The 23,815-nt window shown below is 43.4% G+C and overlaps 1 protein-coding gene across 1 annotated transcript in view; it reads right to left on the minus strand.

Annotated features, from left to right (window-relative positions):
• LOC119423588 (janus kinase and microtubule-interacting protein 3-like) overlaps positions 1-23,815 on the minus strand; it is a 185,403-nt gene that overhangs the window by 112,541 nt on the left and 49,047 nt on the right. The window contains exons 8-9 of the mRNA XM_037690987.1: positions 23,638-23,736; positions 11,119-11,178 (exon numbers count right to left, since the gene is read on the minus strand). Coding sequence (XP_037546915.1) covers positions 11,119-11,178; positions 23,638-23,736 — 159 coding nt within the window. The remainder of the gene's footprint in view (positions 1-11,118; positions 11,179-23,637; positions 23,737-23,815) is intronic.

Raw genomic sequence — 23,815 nt, forward strand, 5'->3', positions numbered from 1 at the left:
ATTTATTTAAATGAATTTTAATTCATCTTATCTTAAAATCATCTTTTTTCCAAATCCTTCAGTATTTTTATTATTTTTGGTTGAGACCCTTCACGCACTTTAATCCAAACATTTCCATTTCTTGTCCATGTTGATGTTATTTTATTTTGTTTTTTTTAACAACCTTGCCTTACGTGCAATGTTTCCATTTTTCTTTGTTAGATGTTCATTTATGTATACCTTTGTTCCCTTCAATTTTTTTGCCTGCATTATTACATTATTTCTAGCTTTTCTACTAATGAACTTCATAATTATTGATGGTTTGGATTTATCGACTTTACTGGGCAAGATGTGACAGATAGAGATGTCTTCATGGTCCACATCAATGTCTTTATGTTTGAAGAAAGACACCACTTGCTCCTCCAAAGTCCGCAGCTCATCCTGCTGTGCATCCCCTGTTGTGTCAGCACCCGCAGCAACCTGTGCATATGACTGGCGATTGACTTCAAGTCCAGTTATCACTAGATAATTTAGTCTTTCGTCTTGCTCCAGATCATCAACTTTTTTCAAGTTCAGCTATTTTATTGTCTTTATTAGTTATTTGTATTTTTAATTGTTTTACTTCATTAATCAATCCAACCAGGAGTTCTTGTTGAGATGCTAACCTTGTTAGTTCAGCACTCATAAAGTTTAATGATTTCTTAATCTCCTCCATATCTTCCGCATTCCCAACCAGTGATTCTTGCTTCCTTTGTCCATGTTTATTTGACATTTTTCATCAATTTTCTGTCCTAATGTTGTTAAGATTTCAGTTTGCTAGATGAAAGTCGAAGGCTGATCACAATGTTCACCAACCTTTAGCTGGTAGCTGCGACCTAGCAGCTACAATAACCAGATCGGTGAGCGGATCCAACAGTCCGCAGGACCAGCCATGGAAGGTCAGCTCCAGCAGGCACACAAATCCAACAACTACAGACCGGAGCCACGACCCCAACAAAGCCGGTCCAATGGTAGCCCGCGTTGTCCACCCACAGCCTGATGGAGAAGTGCAGCAGCTCTCACCGGAGCCCACGTCCCCGACAAGATGGTCCAACTGTGGTCCGCGTCGTCCACCTACAGCCCACCGGAGTAGCGCAGCGTCGTCCACCGCGTCGTCCACCTACAGTCCGCCGGAGTAGCGCAGCATCGTCCACCGCGTCGTCCACCCACAGCTCGCCGGAGTAGCACGGCGTCATCCACCCATAGTCCGACGGAGTAGCGCAGCGTCATCCACCGCGTCATCCACCCACATCCCGCCGGAGTAGCGCGGCGTCATCCACCCACAGCCCGCCGGAGTAGCGCGGCATCGTCCACTGCGTCGTCCACCCACAGCCCGCTGGAGAAGCCTAGCGGCCCTCACCAGCCAGTCTACTGGAGCAAATCCAGCGAGACAACGCCCAGGGCGGAAGGCGGAAGTCTTCATCACACTTTTTCTTTCACTTGAAATAAAAAATTTCTTACGCCTGGTTTGCCACTTTCTGTCTTTTTGGTGTTCTTCATTTTTCTTTTTTTTTGTTTCCTGCTCTTCCTCCTAAATGTTTGATTGTTAAGTTTTTAACTCCCGTGCAGTGCTTTCTATCAGTGCATATCTGAACCCTCTGCCTTCTTCTTTGAAGAGCTTCATTGACGAGCTGTTTCTCCTTCCTGTCCTCTCAAACCTCAGCCAGTTGAACCAGATGGCTGTTTGTCCTGAGCCTGATTCTGATGGAGGTTTCTTCTTGTTAAAAGGGAGTTTTTCCTTTCCACTGTTGCCTTTGTGCTTGATCAGGACCCATCCTGGGTCCTGACTGCGACAAAGTGAAGGTACCAAAGTGAGATTTAAATCCCTCAAACCACAATTCTTCTGGTACTTATTTTTAGATATTTATCCTGTTGTTTTTCACATTAAGATGAGTTTTATTATTAGTTGAAATTATTATTTTTTTTAATTTCCTACATTTTTTTGTATTACCACTTTTGTAAGTATCCACAAAGATCTGAACTAGGTTGGAGGGTTTTTCAGTCAGTGCACCCTGTATTTCCTTTACAAAGTAGTGACAGACCTGGGCATATCTTAAAAAAAAAAAAAAAGGTCATTTATCTAGACCAAATTTGAGTGAGAGGTTTTGAAAACTATCCATCTAGCCTTTAGAAGTAATATTGCTGACTGTTGTTATGCCCAGTTGCAACCATTGTTTAAATCTATGGTCATGAAATGCTGGTTGAAAGTGTGGGTTGCACACAAGCCAGACTAAGATCACAGTTTGCCTAAGAAACTGAAACATCTCTGATTTGTAACCATATTCTGATGGATGTACGTAAACAGAAGTTCCCATACTGTAGAATTGATTTTGCAAAGTGTACACAACCCAGTACTGACTGCAATGGTAATTCAGTCAGGGAGAGCTCTAATCATTTCCTTTTAGCCTCATAGGATTCATCACACCAAAGAGCAAGCAGTCTTAATTGGGCTGCAAAGTAATAATATCTGAGATATGACAATGCCAAGCCTCCCCTGTCCTTCGGCAACTGAAGGATTGCATACTTTATGCATGTTTTTTTAGTTCCACACAAACCTGGATATGCATTTGTCCCATTCTCTGAATTGACTTGGGGAATTTCCATACGTAGTGCATTGAACAGATATAGTAATTTAGGTTAAATTACCATTTTAATTGACCTGATTCTTTCACCTATGTCCAAGGGGAGTGAGCCCCATCTGTCCAGTTCCCTGTTAATTTCCTTTGTAATATTTTCATAGTTGCTAACAAAAAGAAAGGAGAGGTCCCTTGGTATACACACCCCCAGGTATTAAATACATGATGAGTTTCAGTTTAAATCATATTGTCTGATTAAGTCTTCAGTGGGGGCAAAATTGAAAGAAAGAATTTGAGTTTTATTAACATTAAGAGTATCCAGAAAGAGATCCAAATATTTTGAAGGCATTTATAAGTAGAAGTACGCTAGAACCTTGGTTCAAAAGGGTTACCAAAACATCATCTGCATATAAACAAATGTTGTACTTTGTGCCATTTATGTTTATACCTTTAAGTTTTTCGTCCTGTCTGATCATCTGTGCTAAGGGTTTGATAAACAAGTTAAATAGGAATGGGCTAAGTGGACATTCTTGGTGGCAGCCTCTTTGAAGTTTTTTGGGTTGGAAAGACCATTTATTTTGTATCATTACAGTTGAAGCCAAATATAGTGCCTTAATGCACTGTATAAACTGATGTGAGAAGCCAAATTTGCCCATTGTTTGAGAAAGAAATTACCAGCTAACAGAGTCAAAAGCATTCTGTGTCTAAGCTCAGAATGACTGTCCTAGAATTAATCTCTATGATTTGTTCTATAATGTGGCTGGTTCTATGTATATTGTCATGTGTTTGGCGGTCCTTAATAAAACCTGTTTGTTTTTCATCTATAAGAAAAGACAGCCTCTGCCATTTGTCTATCTAGAATTGAAGCAAAGAGCTTCTAGTTGACATTGAGAACACTAATAGGTCTGTAAGACTTGCAATCTAACTTATTTTTCCCTTCTTTATTAATTAGGGATATAAAGGCCTCTTTCCGTGATGGGGAGGGGCACCACCCTTTATAATGTTATTGAAACATTCTTTAAGGGAAGAATTTCCTGACGCATGCTCAATAATCCAGGTAGAAAAATCTAAAAAAGCTAAATCTGGTCCCCTTGTCATTCAGCGTTTTTGTGGTTTTTTTTTTTTTTTTTTTTGAATGTCCAGAGGACCAGACTTAACTTTTTTAGATTATGGGGAGAATTGGTACTCTCATCATCTTGTACCACTCAGCTGGGTAGCCATCAGTGCCAGGTGATTTATTTGTCTTTAATGCTGAGATTGCCTTATCAATTTCTACATCTGAAATTTCATTCAGAAGAATATCATTATGGGTCCTACCCAGTGATGGGAGATCTGTTAAGATCAAAAATATGTCACTTCACCACTTGCTCTTGCCAAGATCAGACGCTTCTCCCCTCCCTCTCCGCTTTGCTTTACTGCTCTGTCTGTCTGTGAAACTGCTTCTAAGACTCTCTTGCTTATCTTCTGAACCATAATTATGGACCTGTTTTGATCAGTTGGTCCCTCAACTCAATTTACAATATTTCTTGAAGAGAAAACAGGCTTTAGGTGAGCCAATTTACCCTGTTGGCATGCACACAGCTGGATATCTCATCTACTTGGAAGACGTGAAGATGTGTCTATCTCTGCTGCCATTTGTGGATTTTAAGGACCCATATTTAATTGGATTCACGATAACTGGTTCCTGCTTTTTGGATTCGTCTAGTTGCTGGATTTATCTACAATCAAGGAAGTCATCTGCAGCAAATTTTGGACCCGATCACACTGCTTGCCTTTAAGAGAGCTTGGTTCATGTCTTGAGTACCCAGACTCAAATGCTTTGGGCAGAATGGATCAGATCTTGGGGATTTTACTCAGTCATGTTCCATCAGTGTGGCCATGTAATTTGGACATTTTGGAACTGAGTGGACCTACACAGACTCAAGGTAGATGTCATTAAGTTCTGCCTGTCCCCAAAACAACAGTGTGTTTATCTGAATTTGGCTCCCTTGGCTGTCCTTGAAGGCCATCTTATCTGAATTTGCCTGGAGAACATGTGATCTGACGCTCACCACCCCCTCCCTGAGGAATTTCCAACTGATAACCAGATGAAACAAGCTGAATAAACTTTGTCATCATTTCAGGAATCTTGGATTCTCATAGTTGTTATTCTTGGCCAATCCTCGACATACCTCAAGAATCTAAAAATGTTAAATCTGATCCTCTGGACATTCAAAAAAACATCCATCCATCCATTAGCTTTACCCGCTTATTTCATTTTGGGTCACGGGGGTCGCTGGTGCCCATGTCCAGCAATCACTGTGCGAGGGGCGGGGTACACCCTGGACGGGTCGCAAGTCCATCACAGGGCCACATGGAGACAAACAACCATTCACTCTCTTATTCACACCTAGGGACAATTTTAGAGTTACCAATCAGCCTAACATGCATGTTTTTGGTCTGTGGGAGGAAACCGGAGCACCCGGAGAAAACCCACGTATGCACGGAGAGAACATGCAAACTCCACCCAGAAAGGCCCCTGGACCGTGGTTTGAACCAAGGACCTGCTCGTTGAGAGGCAGCAGCTCTACCAGTTGCGCCACCGTGCTGCCCCATTCAAAAAACAAAACAAAGCAAAACAAAAAAAAATTGTAGAAATATTTTGTCTTTCTTTCGAAAGACAAGTCTGAGGTGCTGTATTCAACCCAGTCTTATAAATAGCACCTTCTCAAAGTGGATCAACCAGTTTGCTGCTGACAACCTAAACCAGCTGCTCACATGGTCAAGAAGGACCATCAGCCTAACGATGGATCATTAGCACCCTGATGGCTGTTTACTATTCACAGTGGGCTGAGTGATACTAGCAATAACAGCGTTGTAAGAGGGAGACAGTTGAACACGATGGCCTCCACCCATTTAATGATGGATGATTTATTTTCACAAAAATGGCCTCCTTTACTCCTATCTCAAACCATCGTTCCTCTCAATCAAGGATGTGAACATCTTCATCCCTGAATGAGTGACCACTGGCCTGGAGATGAGTGTAGACTGCAGAGTCCTGGCCTGATGATGTTGATCTTCTGTGCTGGGTTAGGGTTAACTGACTTATTATTAAATACTGATAAAATCATCATAATGGATGATTTCAATATTCATGTGGATGTTGAAAGTGATAGCTTAAGCATAGCCTTTAATAATTTAATAGACTCATTTGGTTTTACCCAAAACGTCAGCACATCTACTCATTCTTATCATCACACTTTTGATTTAGTTCTGACCTATGGTATAGAGATTAAGGACTTGGTAATAGTTCCTCAAAATCCTATTCTGTCCGACCATTTTTTAATAACCTTTGAGTTTACATTAAATGACTACACAGTCACTGAGAGTACATTTCATCTCAGCAGGTGCTTATCAGAAAATGATGTAACCAAATTTAAACAATCTCTTCCATCAATGTTTTCCTCTGTCTTGCAGAGTAATGCATCAGAGAACAGTGACTTAGATCATCTAGTTGATCATCTTACAACTTCAATGTGAAGTTCACTAGATAAAATTGCTCCACTTAAAAAGAAAGTAATCAATCAGAGGAAACTGGCTCCTTGGTTCAATTCTGAGTTACGTACTTTGAAGCAGGCATCTAGAAACCAGGAGAGAAAATGGCGCTCTACTAATGTTGAAGAATTTTATTTAACTTGGAAAGATATTCTGCTAACATATAAAAAAGCTCTCCGTAACGCTAGAACTTTATATTACTCATCTTTAATAGAGGATAATAAAAATAACCCTAGGTTTTTGTTTAGTACTATTGCTAGACTAATTAAAAGTCCCATTTCTGTTGAACCATGTATCCCTACAACTATAAGTAGTGATGACTTCATGAGATTCTTTATAAATAAAATTATTTCAATTAGAGAGAAAATTCAAACCATCCTTCTTTCTACTATCTCTAGTCCCCTGTCAAATGAGGCAACTTTAAAAATTTCACTAGAGCCTGATTTATGTTTGGACAGTTTTTGTCCTGTTGAGCTCTCTGAATTGTCAAAAATAATAACGTCATCCAAACCATCCACATGCCTGCTAGATCCCATCCCAACCAGACTGTTTAAAGAGGTATTTCCCCTAATTAATGTCCACATTTTGGATCTACTTAATTTGTCTTTAATGGATGGTTATGTACCACAGCGCTTTAAGGTTGCTGTAATTAAACCTTTACTTAAGAAGTCTGATCATGATTCAGAAATTCTGGCCAACAATAGACCTATATCTAATCTAACTTTCATCTAAAAAATTCTAGAGACAGTAGTTGCAGGTCAGTTGCGTGAACATTTACAAAGAAATTATCTGTTTTGAAGAGTTTCAGTCAGGGTTTAGAGCTTATCATAGCACAGAAACAGCACTAGTAAAAGTAACTAATGATGTTCTCATGGCCTCAGACAATGGACTTGTGTCTATACTGGTCCTGTTAGACCTCAGTGCTGCATTTGATACAGTTGATCACAATATTTTACTACAGAGGCTTGAATATGATATTGGGATTACAGGAACAGCTCTAAAATGGTTTAAATCATATCTATCTGATAGATTCCAGTTTGTAAATGTAAATAATAAATCTTCTTCATACACCAAAGTTAGTCATGGAGTTCCTCAGTGCTCAGTGCTTGGGCCAATACTCTTTACTTTATAGATGCTTCCATTAGGTAATATTATTAAACGGCATGGGATAAATTTCCATTGTTATGCTAATGACACACAATTATATTTGTCCATTAAACCCAATGAATCCAATCAGCTACTTAGACTACAAGCATGTCTTAAAGACATAAAAACCTGGATGACCCTTAATTTTCTCCTGTTGAACACAGACAAAACTGAGGTTTGGTTTTTGGGCGTGAGCACCTTAGGAATTATTTTTTTCAGTCTTTCTCTCTCCTTAGATGGCATTAATCTGTCCTCCTGCTCTAATGTTAAAAATCTTGGTGTTATTTTTGAGCAGGACATGTCTTTTATCCCCCACATTAAAAATGTTACTAGAACTGCCTTCTTCCACCTGCGTAATATCACTAAAATTAGAAACATCTTATCTAAAAATTATGCAGAAAAACTATTCCATGCATTTGTCACGTCTAGACTGGACTATTGCAATGGTTTATTATCTGGATGTCCAAATACTTCTTTAAAATGTCTTAAGTTGATCCAAAATGCTACTGCTAGAGTCTTAACCAGAGTTAGTAGGAGAGATCATATTTCTCCAGTTTTAGTTTCTCTCCATTGGCTCCCTGTGAAGTCCAGATTAGAATTCAAAATCTTACTTTTAACCTACAAAGCTCTCAACAACCTGGTTCCATCTTATATTACAGATCTTATTGTTCAATATTTTCCTAACAGAGCACTTCGCTCTCAGACTGCAGGTTTACTTGTGGTTCCTAGAATTTACAAAAACAGAATGGGAGGCAGATCTTTCAGTTATCGGCTCCTCTCTTGTGGAACCAACTTCCAATCTCTGTCCGTGAGGCTGACACATTATCCAGTTTTAAAACTAGGCTTAAGACTTTCCTTTTTGCTAAATCCTATAGTTAAAGTCGGCTTGGTTTTCCTGAGCTGTCCCTTAGTTATGCTGCTATAGGCTTATACTGCTGGAGGACAAACTGACCACAATTGTCACTCTACTACTGTCTTTACTTACTCTGCTCAACCTGTTTTGTATTTGTAATTTTTTCCTATCCTTAACATGTTTTTTTTTGTCTTTCAGATACACCTGGACCTACCATTCTATGTTCGTCTGTCTCTCCTTCCTGTCCTTTCAACCAGCCGGTCAAAGCAGTTGGCCGCTTGTCCTGAGCCTGGTTCTGCTGGAGGTTTCTTCCTTTTAAAAGGGAGTTTTTCCTTTCCACTGTTGCCACTGTGCTTGCTCAGGATGGGAGACTGCAACAAAGCCAAGATTCAACTTGTCTGCTGGATTCCTTAGATAGAGAAATTTACTAATTGGCTTTTATGTATGTGAATGTTCCTGTAAAGTGCCCTGAGACAACTTTGTTGTGATTTGGTGCTATATAAATAAACTTAATTGAATTGAATTGAGTGTCCAAGACATGTGGCAGCAGATCAGATGAGATGACAACAAAGTCGATCAACGAACTGCGGCCTAGGGTGCCCTGCTGCTAAAAGCACATATGAACACCCTTATGCTTGAACATGGTGTTCGTTATGGACAATCCACGACAAGCACAGAAGCCCAATAACAGAACACCACTCGGGTTCAGATCAGGGTGGCCATTCTTCCCAACCACACCCCTCCAAGTCTCACTGTCATTGCCCACGTGAGCATTGAAGTCCTCCTGAAGAACAAGGGAGTCCCCAGGAGGCGCACTCTAAAGTACCCCCTCCAAGGACTCCAAAACGGGTGGGGAATCTGAGCTGGTGTTTGGCGCATAAATACCTGAAAGCCTCCCTCAACTATACATAGGCAGAGGGAGGCTACCCCCTCATTCACCGGGGTGAACCCCAACATACAAGCACCAAGATGGGGGCAACAAGTATGCCTATCCTGTTCGGCGTCTCTCACCAGGGGCAACTCCAAAATGGAAGTGTGTCCAACCCCTCTCAAGAAAACTAGTTCCAGAGCCAGAGCCATGCACTGAGGTGAGTCCGACTATTGCTAGCCAGAACCTCTCAACCTCACACACCAGCTCAGGCTCCTTCCCCAGCAGGGAGGTGACATTCTACGTCCCAATAGCCAGCTTCTGTAGCCGAGGATCAGACCGCCAGGGTTCCCGCCCTCGGCCACCACCCATCCCACATTGTACCTGACCCCTTTGGCCCCTCCAACAGGTGGTGAGCCCATGGGAAAGGGGACCAACATCTCCTCTTCGGGCTATGCCCAGCTGGGCTCCATGGGTAAAAGCCTGGCCACCAGGCTTTCGACAGCATGCCCCACCTTCAGGCCCAGCTCCATAGTGGTGCCCCGGCGACTAGGGGTTGAACGACTATATACTTTTAAAACTCGACATTAACATAGTAAAACTCGAGTAGAACTTGTGTAATTGATGACATCATAGGATCTAAAGATACAAAAATAAATAAATAAATAAATAAAACCACAAAAAAGGTCATTATTTACCAAAAAAGACCAACAAAAAATTGGGAGCATATATTATGCTCCTACCATTTATCATACAGCAAATAAGTCATAGGAAAAACTAAACTATTAGTTTTTATTATTAAGCTGCAAACTTAAAGAAACGTGCAGCATGTCAAAAACAAAACTAAAAACAGTGGGGGCTCGACCACCCCACACCACCACCAGCTGTGGTGCGCATTAAGTTTAGTTTTAGAGAATTATATGTTTATAGATTTTTTTAATAGGTTTAGAGATAAATATTTTTTGATTTTTGTTTGTGAAACAAGGTCAGAGAAAGCTGGTTCTGGTTCGTTCGATTGGACCCGGTGTTACACCATATTCTGTGACCTGCAACAGTGCATGCAACACCGCCCCCTACGGGCACAAAATATGGTTCAACACCGGTTCGCAACGAGCTCCAAACAGTCAGGAAGTTTATTCATTTTCTGTTTCCTTATAGTTGAACCAGAAGATTCATCTTTAGTGAAATATTTCCAGACTTGATGCATTTCTACCTGTTTGTCAAGACTGGACCTGCTCCGCTCCATCTGTCTGCTTGGAGGAATCCATTTTGTAACCCTCGCCCGGTGCGGATCACGTGACATGTGACGCGATGACGTAACGGTGGTGTAATGACGTCACCACGAATACTCAACATGAAATTAAAAACCTCGATAGGTGTCCTAGGAATCTATGTGTAGATTACTCGAGTAGTCTGTTAAACCCCTACCGGTGACCCACGTCCGGGCGAGGGAATATTGTTTCCATTGATTGTACTCATCATAAAGGGTCTTTGGGCTGCACTTTGTCTGGTCCCTCACCTAGGACCTTTCTGCCTTGAGTGACCCTACTAGGGGCATGAAACCCCTGACAGCATAGCTCCTAGGATCATTGGGACACTCAAACCCCTCCACCAGAGTAAGGTGGCAGCCCAAGGAGGGCTGCTGTGTTCATTCATATTCATCTGCTCACCCAGACTCATGTTCATCCTGCTGTTCTGCGTATTGTTTTTGTACTACTAGTGCTGAGCATATTTTTAGTTAACATTTTTCTTAGATCATATCTTAGATCTTATTACTGTTTTTCATTTACATTTTGTACTTTTGTTGGATGTCACTGGGACCCTGTGTACACAATTTCATTCCACCACATGTACCACATGTAGTTCGATTAACAAATAAAGAAACTCTGATCTATTGCCAATAGTCACACCCATTATAATAAACATAGTTTTCCTAAATAGTGTCAAAGGCCCTTGTGTCAGTACAGCACCATAGACAACACATTGTTTTTTTAGACAACACAAACAATAGAAAGACAAACACTAACATTTTCAGCAACAAGACTACAATAGTGCACACAAGTCTGCCATGTTCTGAGGAACAAGTAACAAACACATACATGTATGAGATAAATGCAACATACACTTACGGCATTATCCCCCAGAATGTCCAACTTCTTCATCAGCTCACTGATCACAATATCCTGTTGATAAAGCGGTATCCCACAAGTGAGTTTAGTCATATGTGAACATGTCTTAAGCTGAGTTCAGGTGTGCAGGAACAAGACTATGTGTAAGTTCAGGATTATGTCATGTGTCTACAAGCAATGTTCCCTCTAAGCTGTGTGCCTGCGCAATCGTGCACTGTTGACACATTCTCTGCGCACAAGAAAATCTATGCAGCACATAAAACATGATACAATGTGGTTCACTTATGCTACACAGCCAAAGCCAATCATAGCATCGACAGTGCTTGCATTATGCAAGTCAATTGCATTTTGCAAGCTGTGTTATACATGTGCACAGCGTGTATGGGCAGGGCACATATGCAACTTGCATATGTGCCATAACTTGCGTAACGAAAGGTTACGGCACATTATCTAGGTTAGCTAAGTAACAACAGTGAGGCAGAGTTAAAAGACGCAAACGCTAAAGCCTTATGTCAAAATGAATGGGCAGTGACAGCCTTCTTATTCTTATTCAGAATACATATTTTTAGATGGAAAAAGGGACAAACCTATGAGAGGGAAGTGGCATAACAAAAAATATCTTTTCACACCTTGTCCTTACAGGGCAAGATTTAAGACATCAAAAAATCTCTGTCAGCTACAGCACATTTATGAACATGTTCATATGGGGCGGCTGTGGCTGAGTGGTTAGAGCAGTCGTCCTCCATTGTGAGAGTTGGGGGTTCGAATCCACCAACAGTCACATGCTGAAGTGTCACTGGGCAAGACACTGAACCCCTCATAGCCTCTGATGTGTGTCCCATCAATGTATGAATGTGATCTAAAGCACTGATTAGTCTCTTTAGAATGATTTGTTCAATTAGCTTTGTAGAGATCTAGTAGAGTGCTATATGAATGGGTAAATGAGGACACGGATTGTAGTGTAAAGCGCTTTGAGTATCTTGAAATAAGATAGAAATGTGCTATATAAGTACAGTCGATTTACCATTTATCATATGCATTTACAAACGAGGCAGTCCATGAAGCCGTAGATAGTCCATTACCCTGATAAGATGATTGTCAGCCGACACAGTTCTAATAAGACTCCACGGGGGTGGGGGAGGGAGGGAGTGGGGGGGGGGGGTTGTGATAGACTAAGCTTTTCCTTAGTTTACACATTTCCCAGGAAAAAATGACAAGTCGACTTGTTCCGAGGCCAGCTGGGGAGAGATTCAAATAACCACAATTGTTGATTTATTCAGGCAGACTATTTTCTGTCAGCCTTGAGTCTGTATTTATAACTTTCCAAGGTTCAAAATGGCCAGATTAGGGTGCATTCCACTGGTCCATGCTTATGAGCCTGTTCAAGATGGTGTTTTCATGCTGACGAGTCCCAAAGCCGCAGATGGCATGCGATTCAAATCACTTCCACTTATGGTTTTGCTCGTAAATCAGCTGATTTTGAGTCCTCCAGTATGAACCAGACCTTCACATAGACAGCAGCTTGTCGAGGTCCAAATTAGCTGCAGCCGTCTTCTTTGTATGTTGATAAGCCAGAATCTAAACTATTCCAAAAACAGGAAACCTGTTATCATAAATCCAATTATTGGCAATTTCAGCATCCTCGGTCAATAGCAGAGGTAGACACATCCCCCAGAGATATATTCAGCTACACGTCTCGTCTGAGCAGATGAGGGTTCTCCAGGACCCTATCGCTTTGTTGAAAGAATTTGTAATATACGTCAAAAGTCCAGTTGGTCAGATCCAAAACAGTAGTTTCCATTTTGGGAGATGTGTAAAATATAGGAGCTGCTCTGATACACAGACATAGAGCAAGAAAAAAAAAGGCAGGAGAAAAACAAGAGCGGGAAGGAATGTGTGCATCTCATTAGAGAGATATTGAAGAAGAAAAAAGCAATGAAACTGGGTTATTAAGATTTTTTTGTAGATTAAAATTAATGGAACCAATGTTCCCTGGTCCAGACGTGGGTCACTGGGGCCCCACTATGGATCCGTGCCTGGACGTGGGGCATGCTGGCAAGTGCCTGGTGGCTGGGTTTTTACCCATGGAGCCTGGCAAGGCACAGCCCGAAGAGGAGACGTGGGTCCCCCTTCCCATGGGGTCACCACCTGCGGGAGGGGCCAAAGGGGTCGGGTACAATGTAGGATGGGTGGTGGCCGAGGGTGGGGACCTTGGTGGTATGATCCTCGGCTACAGAAGCTGGCTATTGGGACATGGAATGTCACCTCTCTGGTGGGGAAGGAGCCTGAGCTGGTGTGTGAGGTTGAGAGATTCCGGCTAGAAATTGTTGGACTCACCTCGACGCATGGCTCTGGCTCTGGAACCAGTTTTCTTGAGGGGTTGGACACTCTTCCGCTCTGGAGTTGCCCCTGGTGAGAGACGCCGAGCAGGAGTGGGCATACTTGTTGACCCCCATCTTGGCGCCTGTACATTGGGGTTCAGCCCAGTGAACAAGAGGGTAGTCTCCCTTCACCTACATGTGGGGGGATGGGTTCTGACTGTTGTTTGTGTTTATGCACCAAATGTCAGTTCAGATTACCCACCCTTTTTGGAGTTCTTGGAGGGGGTACAGGAGAGTGCGCCTCCTGGGGATTCCCTTGTTCTGCTGGGGGACTTCAACACTCACATGGACAATGACAGTGAAACCTGGAGGGGTGTGGTTGGGAGGAATGCCCCCCCTGATCTGAACCCGAGTGGTGTTCTGTTATTGGACTTCTGTGCTCATCATAGATTGTTCATAATGAATACCATGTTCAAGAATAAGGGTGTTCATATGTGGTATGGTATAAAGTTTATTCATTTTAAAAAGGTACAAAATAATTCCATAACAATATAAAGAAAGATACAAACGATTTAAAATGAAAGGCAGCAGAAAGAAAAAAAAATCTTATTATTTCTGCCCCTTTTTTCAAACAATTATTTCAATCATAATAATTTTCAAGTAACAGAACAAAATGAATAACTCTTTCTTATTTTTCTAATTCTAATACAAAACACACATGTGTGCTCTTGGTACCGTGACACCCTAGGCTGCGGTTCAATGAACAACAATGTTGTCATCTCATCTGATCTGCGGTCGCATGTCTTGGACACTCGGGTGAACAGAGGAGCAGAGCTGTCCACTGACCACTACCTAGTGTTGAGTTTGCTCCGATGGTGGGGGAGGATGCTGGGCAGACCTGGCAGGCCCAAACATATTGTGAGGGTCTGCTGGGAATGTCAGGCAGAGTCTCCTGTGAGACAGAGCTTTAACCGCCACCTCCGGGAGAGCTTCAAACACATTCAGGGGGACGTGGGGGACATGGAGTCCAAGTGGGCCATTTTCCACACCTCTATTGTCAATGTGGCTTATTGGAGCAGTGGCCGTAAGGTTGTCAGTGCCTGTCGTGGCGATACCCCTCAAACCCGGTGGTGGACACCAGTGGTGAGGGATGCTGTCAGGCTGAAGAAGGACTCTTATTGGGTCTTTTTGGCCTGTGGGACCCTGGAAGCAACTGATGGGTATCAGCAGTCCAAGTGGCATGCAGCTTGCGTGGTCGCTGAGGCAAAAACTCAGGTGTGGGAGGAGTTCGTAGAGGCCATGAAAAATGACTTTTGTACAGCTTCGAGGCAATCCTGGTCCACCATCCTGTGTCTCGGGGGGGTGGGGGGGGGAGCGGTACACTATCAATACTGTTTATAGTGGAGGTGATGTGCTACTGACCTCAACTCGGGATGTCGTGGGTCAGTGGGCAGAGTACTTCCAAGACCTCCTCAATCCCAACGGCACGTCTTCCACTGAGGAAGCGGAGCCTGAGGACTTTGGGTCGGGCTCTCTGATCTCTGGTGCTGAGGTCACTTATGTGGTTAAAAAGCTCCTCTGTGGCAGGGCTCCAGGGGTGGATGAGATTCGCCTGGAGTTCCTTATGGCTCTGGATGTTGTAGGGTTGTGTTGGCTTATGAGACTGCATTGTTGCGTGGACATCGGGGGCATTACTCCTGGATTGGAAGACCAGGGTGGTGGTCCCCCTATTTGAATGGGGGGACCGTAGAGTGTGTTTTGACTATAGGGGGATCACACTCTGAAGCCTCCCTGGTAAGGTCAATTCAGTGGTTCTGGAGAAGAGTGTTCTTTGGATAGCAGGAGGGGCAGTGTGGTTTTCGTCCTGGCCGTGGAACACTGGACCAGCTCTACACTCTCAGTAGGGTCCTGGAGGGTGTGTGGGAGTTTGCCCAACCGGTCTACATGTGCTTTGTGGACTTGGAAAAGGCGTTCGACCACGTCCCTCAGGGAACCCTGTGAGAGGTAATCTGAGAGTATGAGGTACCAGGCCCTTTGATAAGGGCTTTTAGGTTCCTGTATGAACGGTATCAGAGCTTGGTCCACATTGCCAGCAGTAAGTCAGGCTCTTTCCCGTTGAGAGTTGGACTCCAACAAGGTTGCCCTTTGTCACTGATTCTGTTCATAGCTTTTATGGCCAGAATTTCTAGGCGCAGCCAAGGTGTTAAGGGGATCCGTTTTGGTGGCCTTAGGATCGCTTCTCTGCTTTTTGCAGATGATTTGGTCCTATTGGCTTCATCAGGTCATGATTACAGCTTTCACTGGAGCAATTCGCAACAGAGTGTGATGCGGCCGGGATGAAGATCAGTTCCTCTAATTCTGAGGCCATGGTCTTGAGCCAGAAAAAGGTACTGTGCCCTCTCTGGATCGAGGAGGAGGTCCTGCCTCAAGTGGAGGAGTTCAAGTATCTTGGGGTCTTGTTCACGAATGAGGGAAAAATGGAATGAAAGATCGATAGGCGGATAGGTGCGGCATCTGCAATGAAACGGGCGCTGTACCGGTCTGTCATGATGAAGAGAGAGCTGATCCAAAAGGCAAAGCTTTCAATTTACCGATCGAGCTACATTCCTATCCTCATCTATGGTCATGAGCTTTGGGTTGTGACCGAAAGAACGAGATCTCGGATACAAGTGGACAAAATTAGTTTTCTCCACAGGGTGTCTGGGCTTTCCCTTAGAGATAGGGTGAGAAGCTCGGCCATCTGGGAGGGACTCAGAGTATATCCGCTGCTTCTCCACATCGAAAGGAGCCAATTGAAGTGGCTCGGGCATCTGCTTAGAATACCTTCTGGATGCCTCCCTGGTGAGGTGTTCCAGACACATCCCACTGGGAGGAGACTCAGGGAAAGACCCAGAACATGCTGGAGGGACTATGTTTCTCAGCTGGCCTGGGAACGCCTTGTAATTCCCCCAGAGGAACTAGCCCAAGTGGCTGGGGAGAGGGAAGTCTGGGCCTTCCTTCTAAAGCTGCTACCCCTGCGACCCGACCCCAGATAAGCGGAAGAAGATGGATGGATGGATGGATGGATGGATGGACGGACAGACAGTGGAGTGACTTTGTCAAAGCAACAATGGGGACCTCATCAGCTGATGGCAGAAATACAGTTCTGGTGAAATTACTTTATTTCAGAGTCAGAGAGTCAGAGTCAGAGTTTCTTTATTGTCATTCGCACCTCATGTGGTACATGTGGTGGAGCAAAATTATGTACACAGGGTCCCAGTTACATCCCACAATAAAATGTATAAGAAAAACAGTAATAACATCTAAGATATGAACTAAGAAAAACATCAACTAAATATACACTAAGCACTCATAACATAAAACATTGAACATCAGCACAAACATGAACATGAGTCTGTGAGCAGATGTGCACGCATGAACACATCAACATTGAAACAGATCAGCAGCAACATGAAACAGATCAGCAGCAACATGATATGGTTTTTCACAGTGATTATTCTGGTTAGAGATTCATGAGTCTAACAGCCTCAGGGTAGAAGCTGTTCCTCAGTCTAGTGGTTCTACACTTAATGCTCCTTAACCTCCTTCCTGAGGGGAGTGGGGCAAAAAGTGTGTGTGCTGGGTGAGTGGGGTCCTTCATGATGCAGGTGGCCCTCTTCCTGCATCTGGAGGTGTAGATGTCTGTGATGGTGGGGAGGCTGATTCCAACAGATTTCTGTGCAGCCTTCACCACTCTCTGCAAAGCTTTTCTTTCTGCAACTGTGCAGCCTCCATGCCACACGTTGATGCTGGAGCACAGGATGCTCTCCACTGCACACCTGTAGAAGGAGGTGAGGACTGAGCTTCCCAGACCAGCTCGCCTCAATCGTCTGAGGAAGTAGAGTCTCTGATGAGCTTTCTTGATCAGGCTGGTGGTGTTGTTGCTCCAGCTGAGGTTGTCATTCATGTGTACACCCAAGTACTTGTAGCTGGAGACCACTTCCACCGCAGATCCTCTTATGTTCAGGGGGGTGTAGGTGTTTTTGTTCCTTCTGAAGTCCACAATCATCTCCTTTGTCTTCTTCACATTGATGTGAAGGTTATTCTCTCTGCACCAGCTCTCCAGGTGTTCCACCTCTTGCCTGTAGCTGGACTCATCATTGTTTGTGATGCATCCCACCACCGCTGTATCATCTGCAGACTTTACAATGTGACAGCCTGGATGGGTAGCTGCACAATCATATGTGAGCAGAGTAAACAGGAGGGGGCTCAACACACATCCCTGAGGAGAGCCAGTGCTGAGGGTTATGGTGGAGGAGGAGAGGTTGTGGATCCTCACTAACTGTGGTCTGTTTGTTAAAAAGTCTAGTACCCAGTTGCAGATGGAGGGGCTTAGTCCTAGTGTGGATAGTTTGTCCATCAGGGTTTGGGGGATCATGGTGTTGAAGGCGGATGTGAAGTCCACAAAGAGCATATGGACGTAAGAGTTTTTCTGCTCCAGGTGGTTGAGCGCAGTGTGGACCACAGAGGAGATTGCATCCTCTGTTGATCAGTTCTCACGGTATGCATACTGATGAGGGTCCTAGTGGATGTTGATGGTTGTTTTGATGTGAGTCATGACCAGTTTTTCAAAGCATTTAGCGACTATCGGGGTGAGGGCCACTGGCCGATAGTCATTCAGACCAGTCACTGTAGAGCTTTTTGGGACTGGGATGATGGTGGCAGTCTTCAGGCAGGTGGGAACTGTCTCCAGGGTAAGTGAGGTGTTAAAGATGTCTGCCAGCACCTCACAGAGCTGATCAGCACATTCCTTCAACACTCCTGAAGGTACTCCTTACTTCTGCTGAGGTCACGCTGAGATGGTCTTCATCCGGTGGCGAGGTGAGTCTGGTGCTGGGTGGTCTGTTCAGGTCTTCAAAGCGTGCATAGAACTTGTTGAGGGCATCAGGCAGAGATGGGTCTTTGGGGCATTGTTCACTCCTTCCTTTATAATCTGTTATGCACTTAATGTCCCTCCACATGCTCCGAGGGTCTTGTGAGATGAATTGACCCTCAATCCTCTTTGCATATGTGCCCTTGGCCCTCTTAATACCAGCAACCAGCTCTTTCCTTGTCCTACTCAGCTCCTCTTGAGTTTCCAGACCTGAAGGCAGTGTTCCTGGCTTCCAGCAGGGTACGCACCTCTGCATTCAGCCAAGGTTTTCTGTTTGGGTTGCTTTTAACATTTCTGATAGTGGAGACGGTGTCAGTACATGTACTAATGTAACCCAGAACTGAGGATGTGTATTGGTCAAGATCAAGCGAACCTCCATTTTCAGCAGCTTCTCTGAAAACCTGCCAGTCTGTTCGATCAAAACAATCTCTCAGTATGGAGCCACTGTCCTGGATCCAGCATTTAACTTCCTTTTGTACCGGTCTGGAGCGTCTCAGCGGGGGCATGTAAGCAGGAGCCAGGAAGATTGAGATGTGGTCTGACAGTCCTAGGTGGGGGCGGGGTTCGGCTTTGTATGCATCTTTTACGTTCGTGTAAACACGGTCCAGCGTGTGGTCTCCACGTGTCGGAATCGTCACATGTTGATAAAAGCTTGGGAGACAGTCCTTTAGATTCACGTGGTTAAAGTCTCCGGCTACCACGTACAGAGCCTCGGGGTGTTTGCTCTGCAGCGAGCTGATGATATCATGAAGCTCCTGCAGTGATTCATTAGCACTAGCGTCCGGAGGAATGTAAACGACAGAGATGAAAGTCACCGTGAACTCTCGGGGTAGATAATGTGGCCGACATTTCACTGTTATTTGCTCCAAAGCCTTTGAGCATGAGCTATTTACAACAGTACAGTTCGTGGACCAACTTTTACTCACGTAAATGCATACTCCGCCTCCCCGTGATTTCCCCGTTAGCTCGCTGCAGCGGTCCGCTCGAAAAAAAAGTCTGTCATCCAGCTGGAAGACTGTGTCCGGCGTTTCGCTTGTAATCCACGTTTCCGTGAGGCAAAGCACTGCACACTTCTTCATCTCTTCTGAGGCGCCCGCTCTCAGACGAAGTAAATCCATCTTGTTGTCCAACGAGCGGACATTCGACAGAAAGGGAGACGGCATGGGGAGTTTACCGGCTTTAGCGTTAGCTCGTAGCCTCACCATAACCCCCGCCCGGCACTCTCTCCTCTTAAGCCTGGAGCAGCGCTTCCTCTTCTGCCCGCTGGAACGCCTCTGCTGCAGCTTCCAGGTAGATGACTTTAAGATCTGCATTCTGCCGAGCGTAGCTTTGAGTTTGTTGCTGATTTCTGCTATATTTCGTGGCAAATCCGCTCCTATTCTCATCATTTTGGTTCGGCTATAGTTCACACGCATAAATCGCGCGGAGTCAGGCACAGAGTCAATATCAAAACTTCTAAAAACTGGGATGGTACCGGGAGCCTGTGAAGCTGCAACTGCTCTGAGCGCAGCCATCTTGGTTCACTTTATTTAGTTCACTTTATTTAATTTATTAGTAATCTGTGAACTCACGGATGCTCGTTTTCCAAAGGATGAATTAAAGGAGTGGGCTTTATTTGACATTGAAGCATTGAGCTCAGACATCAGTTTTGACTGTGGATCAGCAGACACTGCCACATTGGCAAAGAAGTATGGTGCTATTTTCCACCACCCACAGTCTATGGAGGCCATTAACTGTCAATATGCTGAATTTAAGTGCATAATGAAGCAACAACTTATACAAGGGTAAAAAAATAATAATAATTTTTACATTTTAAATTTGTGTGCATCCTTTATGATTGTCTATTGTAGTCGTTTCCACTGTTATCACTCTTTGTTAAAATTTAGATTTCTCTTGTAAATGAGTCCTCGAGGGTCAGTGGGATTAACCTGTATAAATAAAGGTTGAATGAAAAAAGGGTCAATTAGCACATTCTCAGATATGATGGCTCCAGCATTTAGATGTGAGGAGCTAAAGGAGATTTCACAGATTGTGGATATTTATGCTACATTTCAAGCTTCCAGTGCAGATTGTGAAAGAGAATGTAGTAAAAGAGAATGTAGTTTACTGTAATGAATCATCAAAACAGCATCCAGAAATCCTCTTGAAGTGGCACATTTGGACTAGCTGATGCACATAAAGTCAAAGCAAAAAGCAGATGGAGTCATTAACTTGGACAAAGTGTAAAACCGTTGGAGAAGTGCGAAGGACAGATATGAAAAATAAGGTAAAATTTAAGTCTGATTTCCTGATGCATGCCCAATAATCCAGGTAGAAAAATCTAAAAAAGTTAAATCTGGTCCTCTGGACATTGTTTTGCTTTTTGCTTTTTGACTGTCCAGAGGACCAGATTTAACTTTTTTAGATTAAGTTTGATTTGTGCATATTTTAGCGACATTGATGAAGATTTTTATTTATGGATGTTAATCATTAAATGCCGTTACAATTTGATAATTTATGGGTAGTAGAAATTCTAATAAAAAACTTTAAGATATTTTACAAAGTTACAGGACTTTACACCATATTACAAGCTACAGCACACGTCATTGTGCAAAATATGAATGTTTTAATGTGAACAAAATTTTATGTCTGAAAGGTGCTTATTTCTCATGTCTTCCAGAGCAGGACCCTCACCCAGGCCACAACTGGACCCTCACCCAGACCAAAGCAGGCTCTAACATATAACATACTACACATCTCATGAACAACAATATTGTCTTTTTTATTTGAAGTGGGCCAAATCACTTATATTAAAAATAAATTAATGGAAATTGCTGCTGTAATTTGAATCTTTTTTCCTCTCGCCCTCAAGCAAAACGGATGCTTTTCTTCCCTTTCCTGCCTTCTTCCTGCTTTTTTTTTAAATCTCTGTCCTGTGTATCGGAGCTTCTATTTACACATTTTCCGAATTGTAAATTACTGTTATGGATTTAGTCAGCTGGACTTTCAATGCATAAATTGATTAAAAAAATTCAACCAAGCGACAAAGTGCTGGAGAACCCTCATGCCCTGCTGAGAGACACGCAGCTGGGGATGTCATGGATCCATAGGGAGAGTAAAAAATTATATGCCTTTCTGTGTTTTGCCTCAGGAGGATGTCAAAGATTTATACATCATTGGATTTATTATAGCAGGTTTTCTGCTTTTGGGCACCGTCGGATACCTATGTTATCGGCTATTAAGGAAGACGGTAGCAGCAGTTTCGGCCATGGCAAAGCTGCTGACCTTATGTGAAGGATTAGTTTGTGCTTCGATCTCTCACTCAGTTGATTTACGAGCTGAACTATAAGATGAAAGCGATTTATGAGATTTGCAGGCCAATTGCAGCTTCTGGAACTCACCAGCATGTTGGTGTCAACCTTAGAGGTCAATAAGCATGGACCAGCGGAAACTCCACAAATCTGGACATTTTGGATCAATGAGAGTACCAGCAGAACTCGAGGATGATGGGAATAACAGTCTTCCTGCACAAAAAACAACTGTAACTTATCTCAATCTGGCCTCCCCATTCGGCCTTGAATAGGCCAACTTATCAAATTGCTCTTGGGGATGTGCAAACTAAGAAGGCTCTGCTCTATCCAACCCCCATCCCAAAGAACTTCTGTGAACGTTTATCAGAGCTGTACCGGCTGACACATTAACATCTTATCAGGACTATGGTACTCTCTGTAAGTGCTTAATGGACAAATCTCACCATCTTGGCATCAAATGCATATGTAATGTGTCTTTAAATGTGCTTGCTGGTACATTTTTTTTATGTCTTAAATCATGTCCTGGCAGAGACAAGGTGTGAAAAGATCTTTTTTACAATACCACTAACCTATCCTCATGGTCTTTCACCTTTTCTATCTAAAGAATAAGGGGCTACGCTCGGCCACGTACACTCTGCCCATCTTTCGGATGACTATATGGAATATATATAGCTCGCTTTACTTTGGTGCAATGATAATATGGGGCGGCTGTGGCTGAGTGGTTAGAGCAGTCGTCCTCCAATGCGAGAGTTGGGGGTTCGAATCCACCAGCAGTCTCATGCCGAAGTGTCCCTGGGCAAGACACTTGAACCCCTCATAGCCTCTGATGTGTGTCCCATCAGTGTATAAATGTGATCTAAAGCACTGATTAGTCTCATTAGAACGATTTGCTCAATTAGCTTTGTAGAGATCTAGTAGAGTGCTGTATGAATGGGTAAATGAGGACACAGATTGTAGTGTAAAGTACTTTGAGTATCTTGAAATAAGATAGAAAAGCGCTATATAAGTACAGTCCATTTACCATTATAAAGCTTATTCTGATTCTGATTCTGATAAGCCATGTAACTTGCTATGATCCCACGTTTTTGGACAGGTGTGATACTGGTGTGTGGCCACAGCGTGCCCATCTGATTTTGCTCACAGTGGTCCTTGGTATGATCAAGGAGTTTGTGTGTTTGCCCAGACACATGAACAATTGAGGGAACGTTGTCTACAAGAGTTCTAGTGCACATGAATGGGTTTACAAGTGAGTTCAGGTGTGCAGGAACAGTCTGCAGGTGAGTTAAGGTTTATGTCACATGTCTACAGACAAGTTCAAGTGTGCAGAAACAAGATTAAAGGTGAATTTAGGTTTGAAGGATCCAATCTAGAGGTGTGTTCAGGATTATGAGTCTACAGCTGTTTTCAGGTGTGCAGAAATGACAGTACATATACTGTATGTAGTCACAGCCACAGCCGCCTCGTATATTGTATGGGGCGGCTGTGGCTGATTGGTTAGAGCAGTCATCTTTCAATGCGAAAGTTGGGGGTTTGATTCCACCAGCAGCCACATACTGAAGTGTCCCTGGGCAAGACACTTAACCCCTCATTGCCTCCGATGTGTGTCCCATTGGTGTATGAATTTGATAAAGATCTGATTAGTCTCTTTAGAATGATTTGTTCAATTCTTTGTAGGACCTAGTAGAGTGCTGTATGAATGGGTAAATGAGGCACATATTGTAGTGTAAAGCGCTTTAAGTATCTTGACAAGATAGAAAGGTGCTATATAAGTACAGTCCATATGAGTTCAGGAGTGAAGAAACAAATCTACAAATGTCTTCAGGTTTATGACGTGTCAAGAGGTGAGGTCAGTTGTACATAAATGAGTCTACAGGTGAATTCAGGAATGCAGAAACTAGACTACATATGAGCTTAGTTGTGAAGGAACAAGACAGCAGGTGAGTTCATGTGTGCAGAAAATAGTCTACAGCCGAGTTCAGATGTTACTCACAGTGACTCCTTCTGCCTCACAGTAGATCTGCAGAGGACTAAGGCCTTCTGGGAAATAAAGTTGTTGGAAGTTAATGGCAGGTGAGTGCCACTCCCTCTCCTGTTTCCCAGAAGCAGCAAAAAAAATTATACACACACACACACACACACACACACACACACACACACACACACACACA

This window comes from Nematolebias whitei, chromosome 17 (genome assembly GCF_014905685.2).
Source record: "Nematolebias whitei isolate Nwh7 chromosome 17, NemWhi1, whole genome shotgun sequence".
NCBI classification, from domain to species: domain Eukaryota; kingdom Metazoa; phylum Chordata; class Actinopteri; order Cyprinodontiformes; family Rivulidae; genus Nematolebias; species Nematolebias whitei.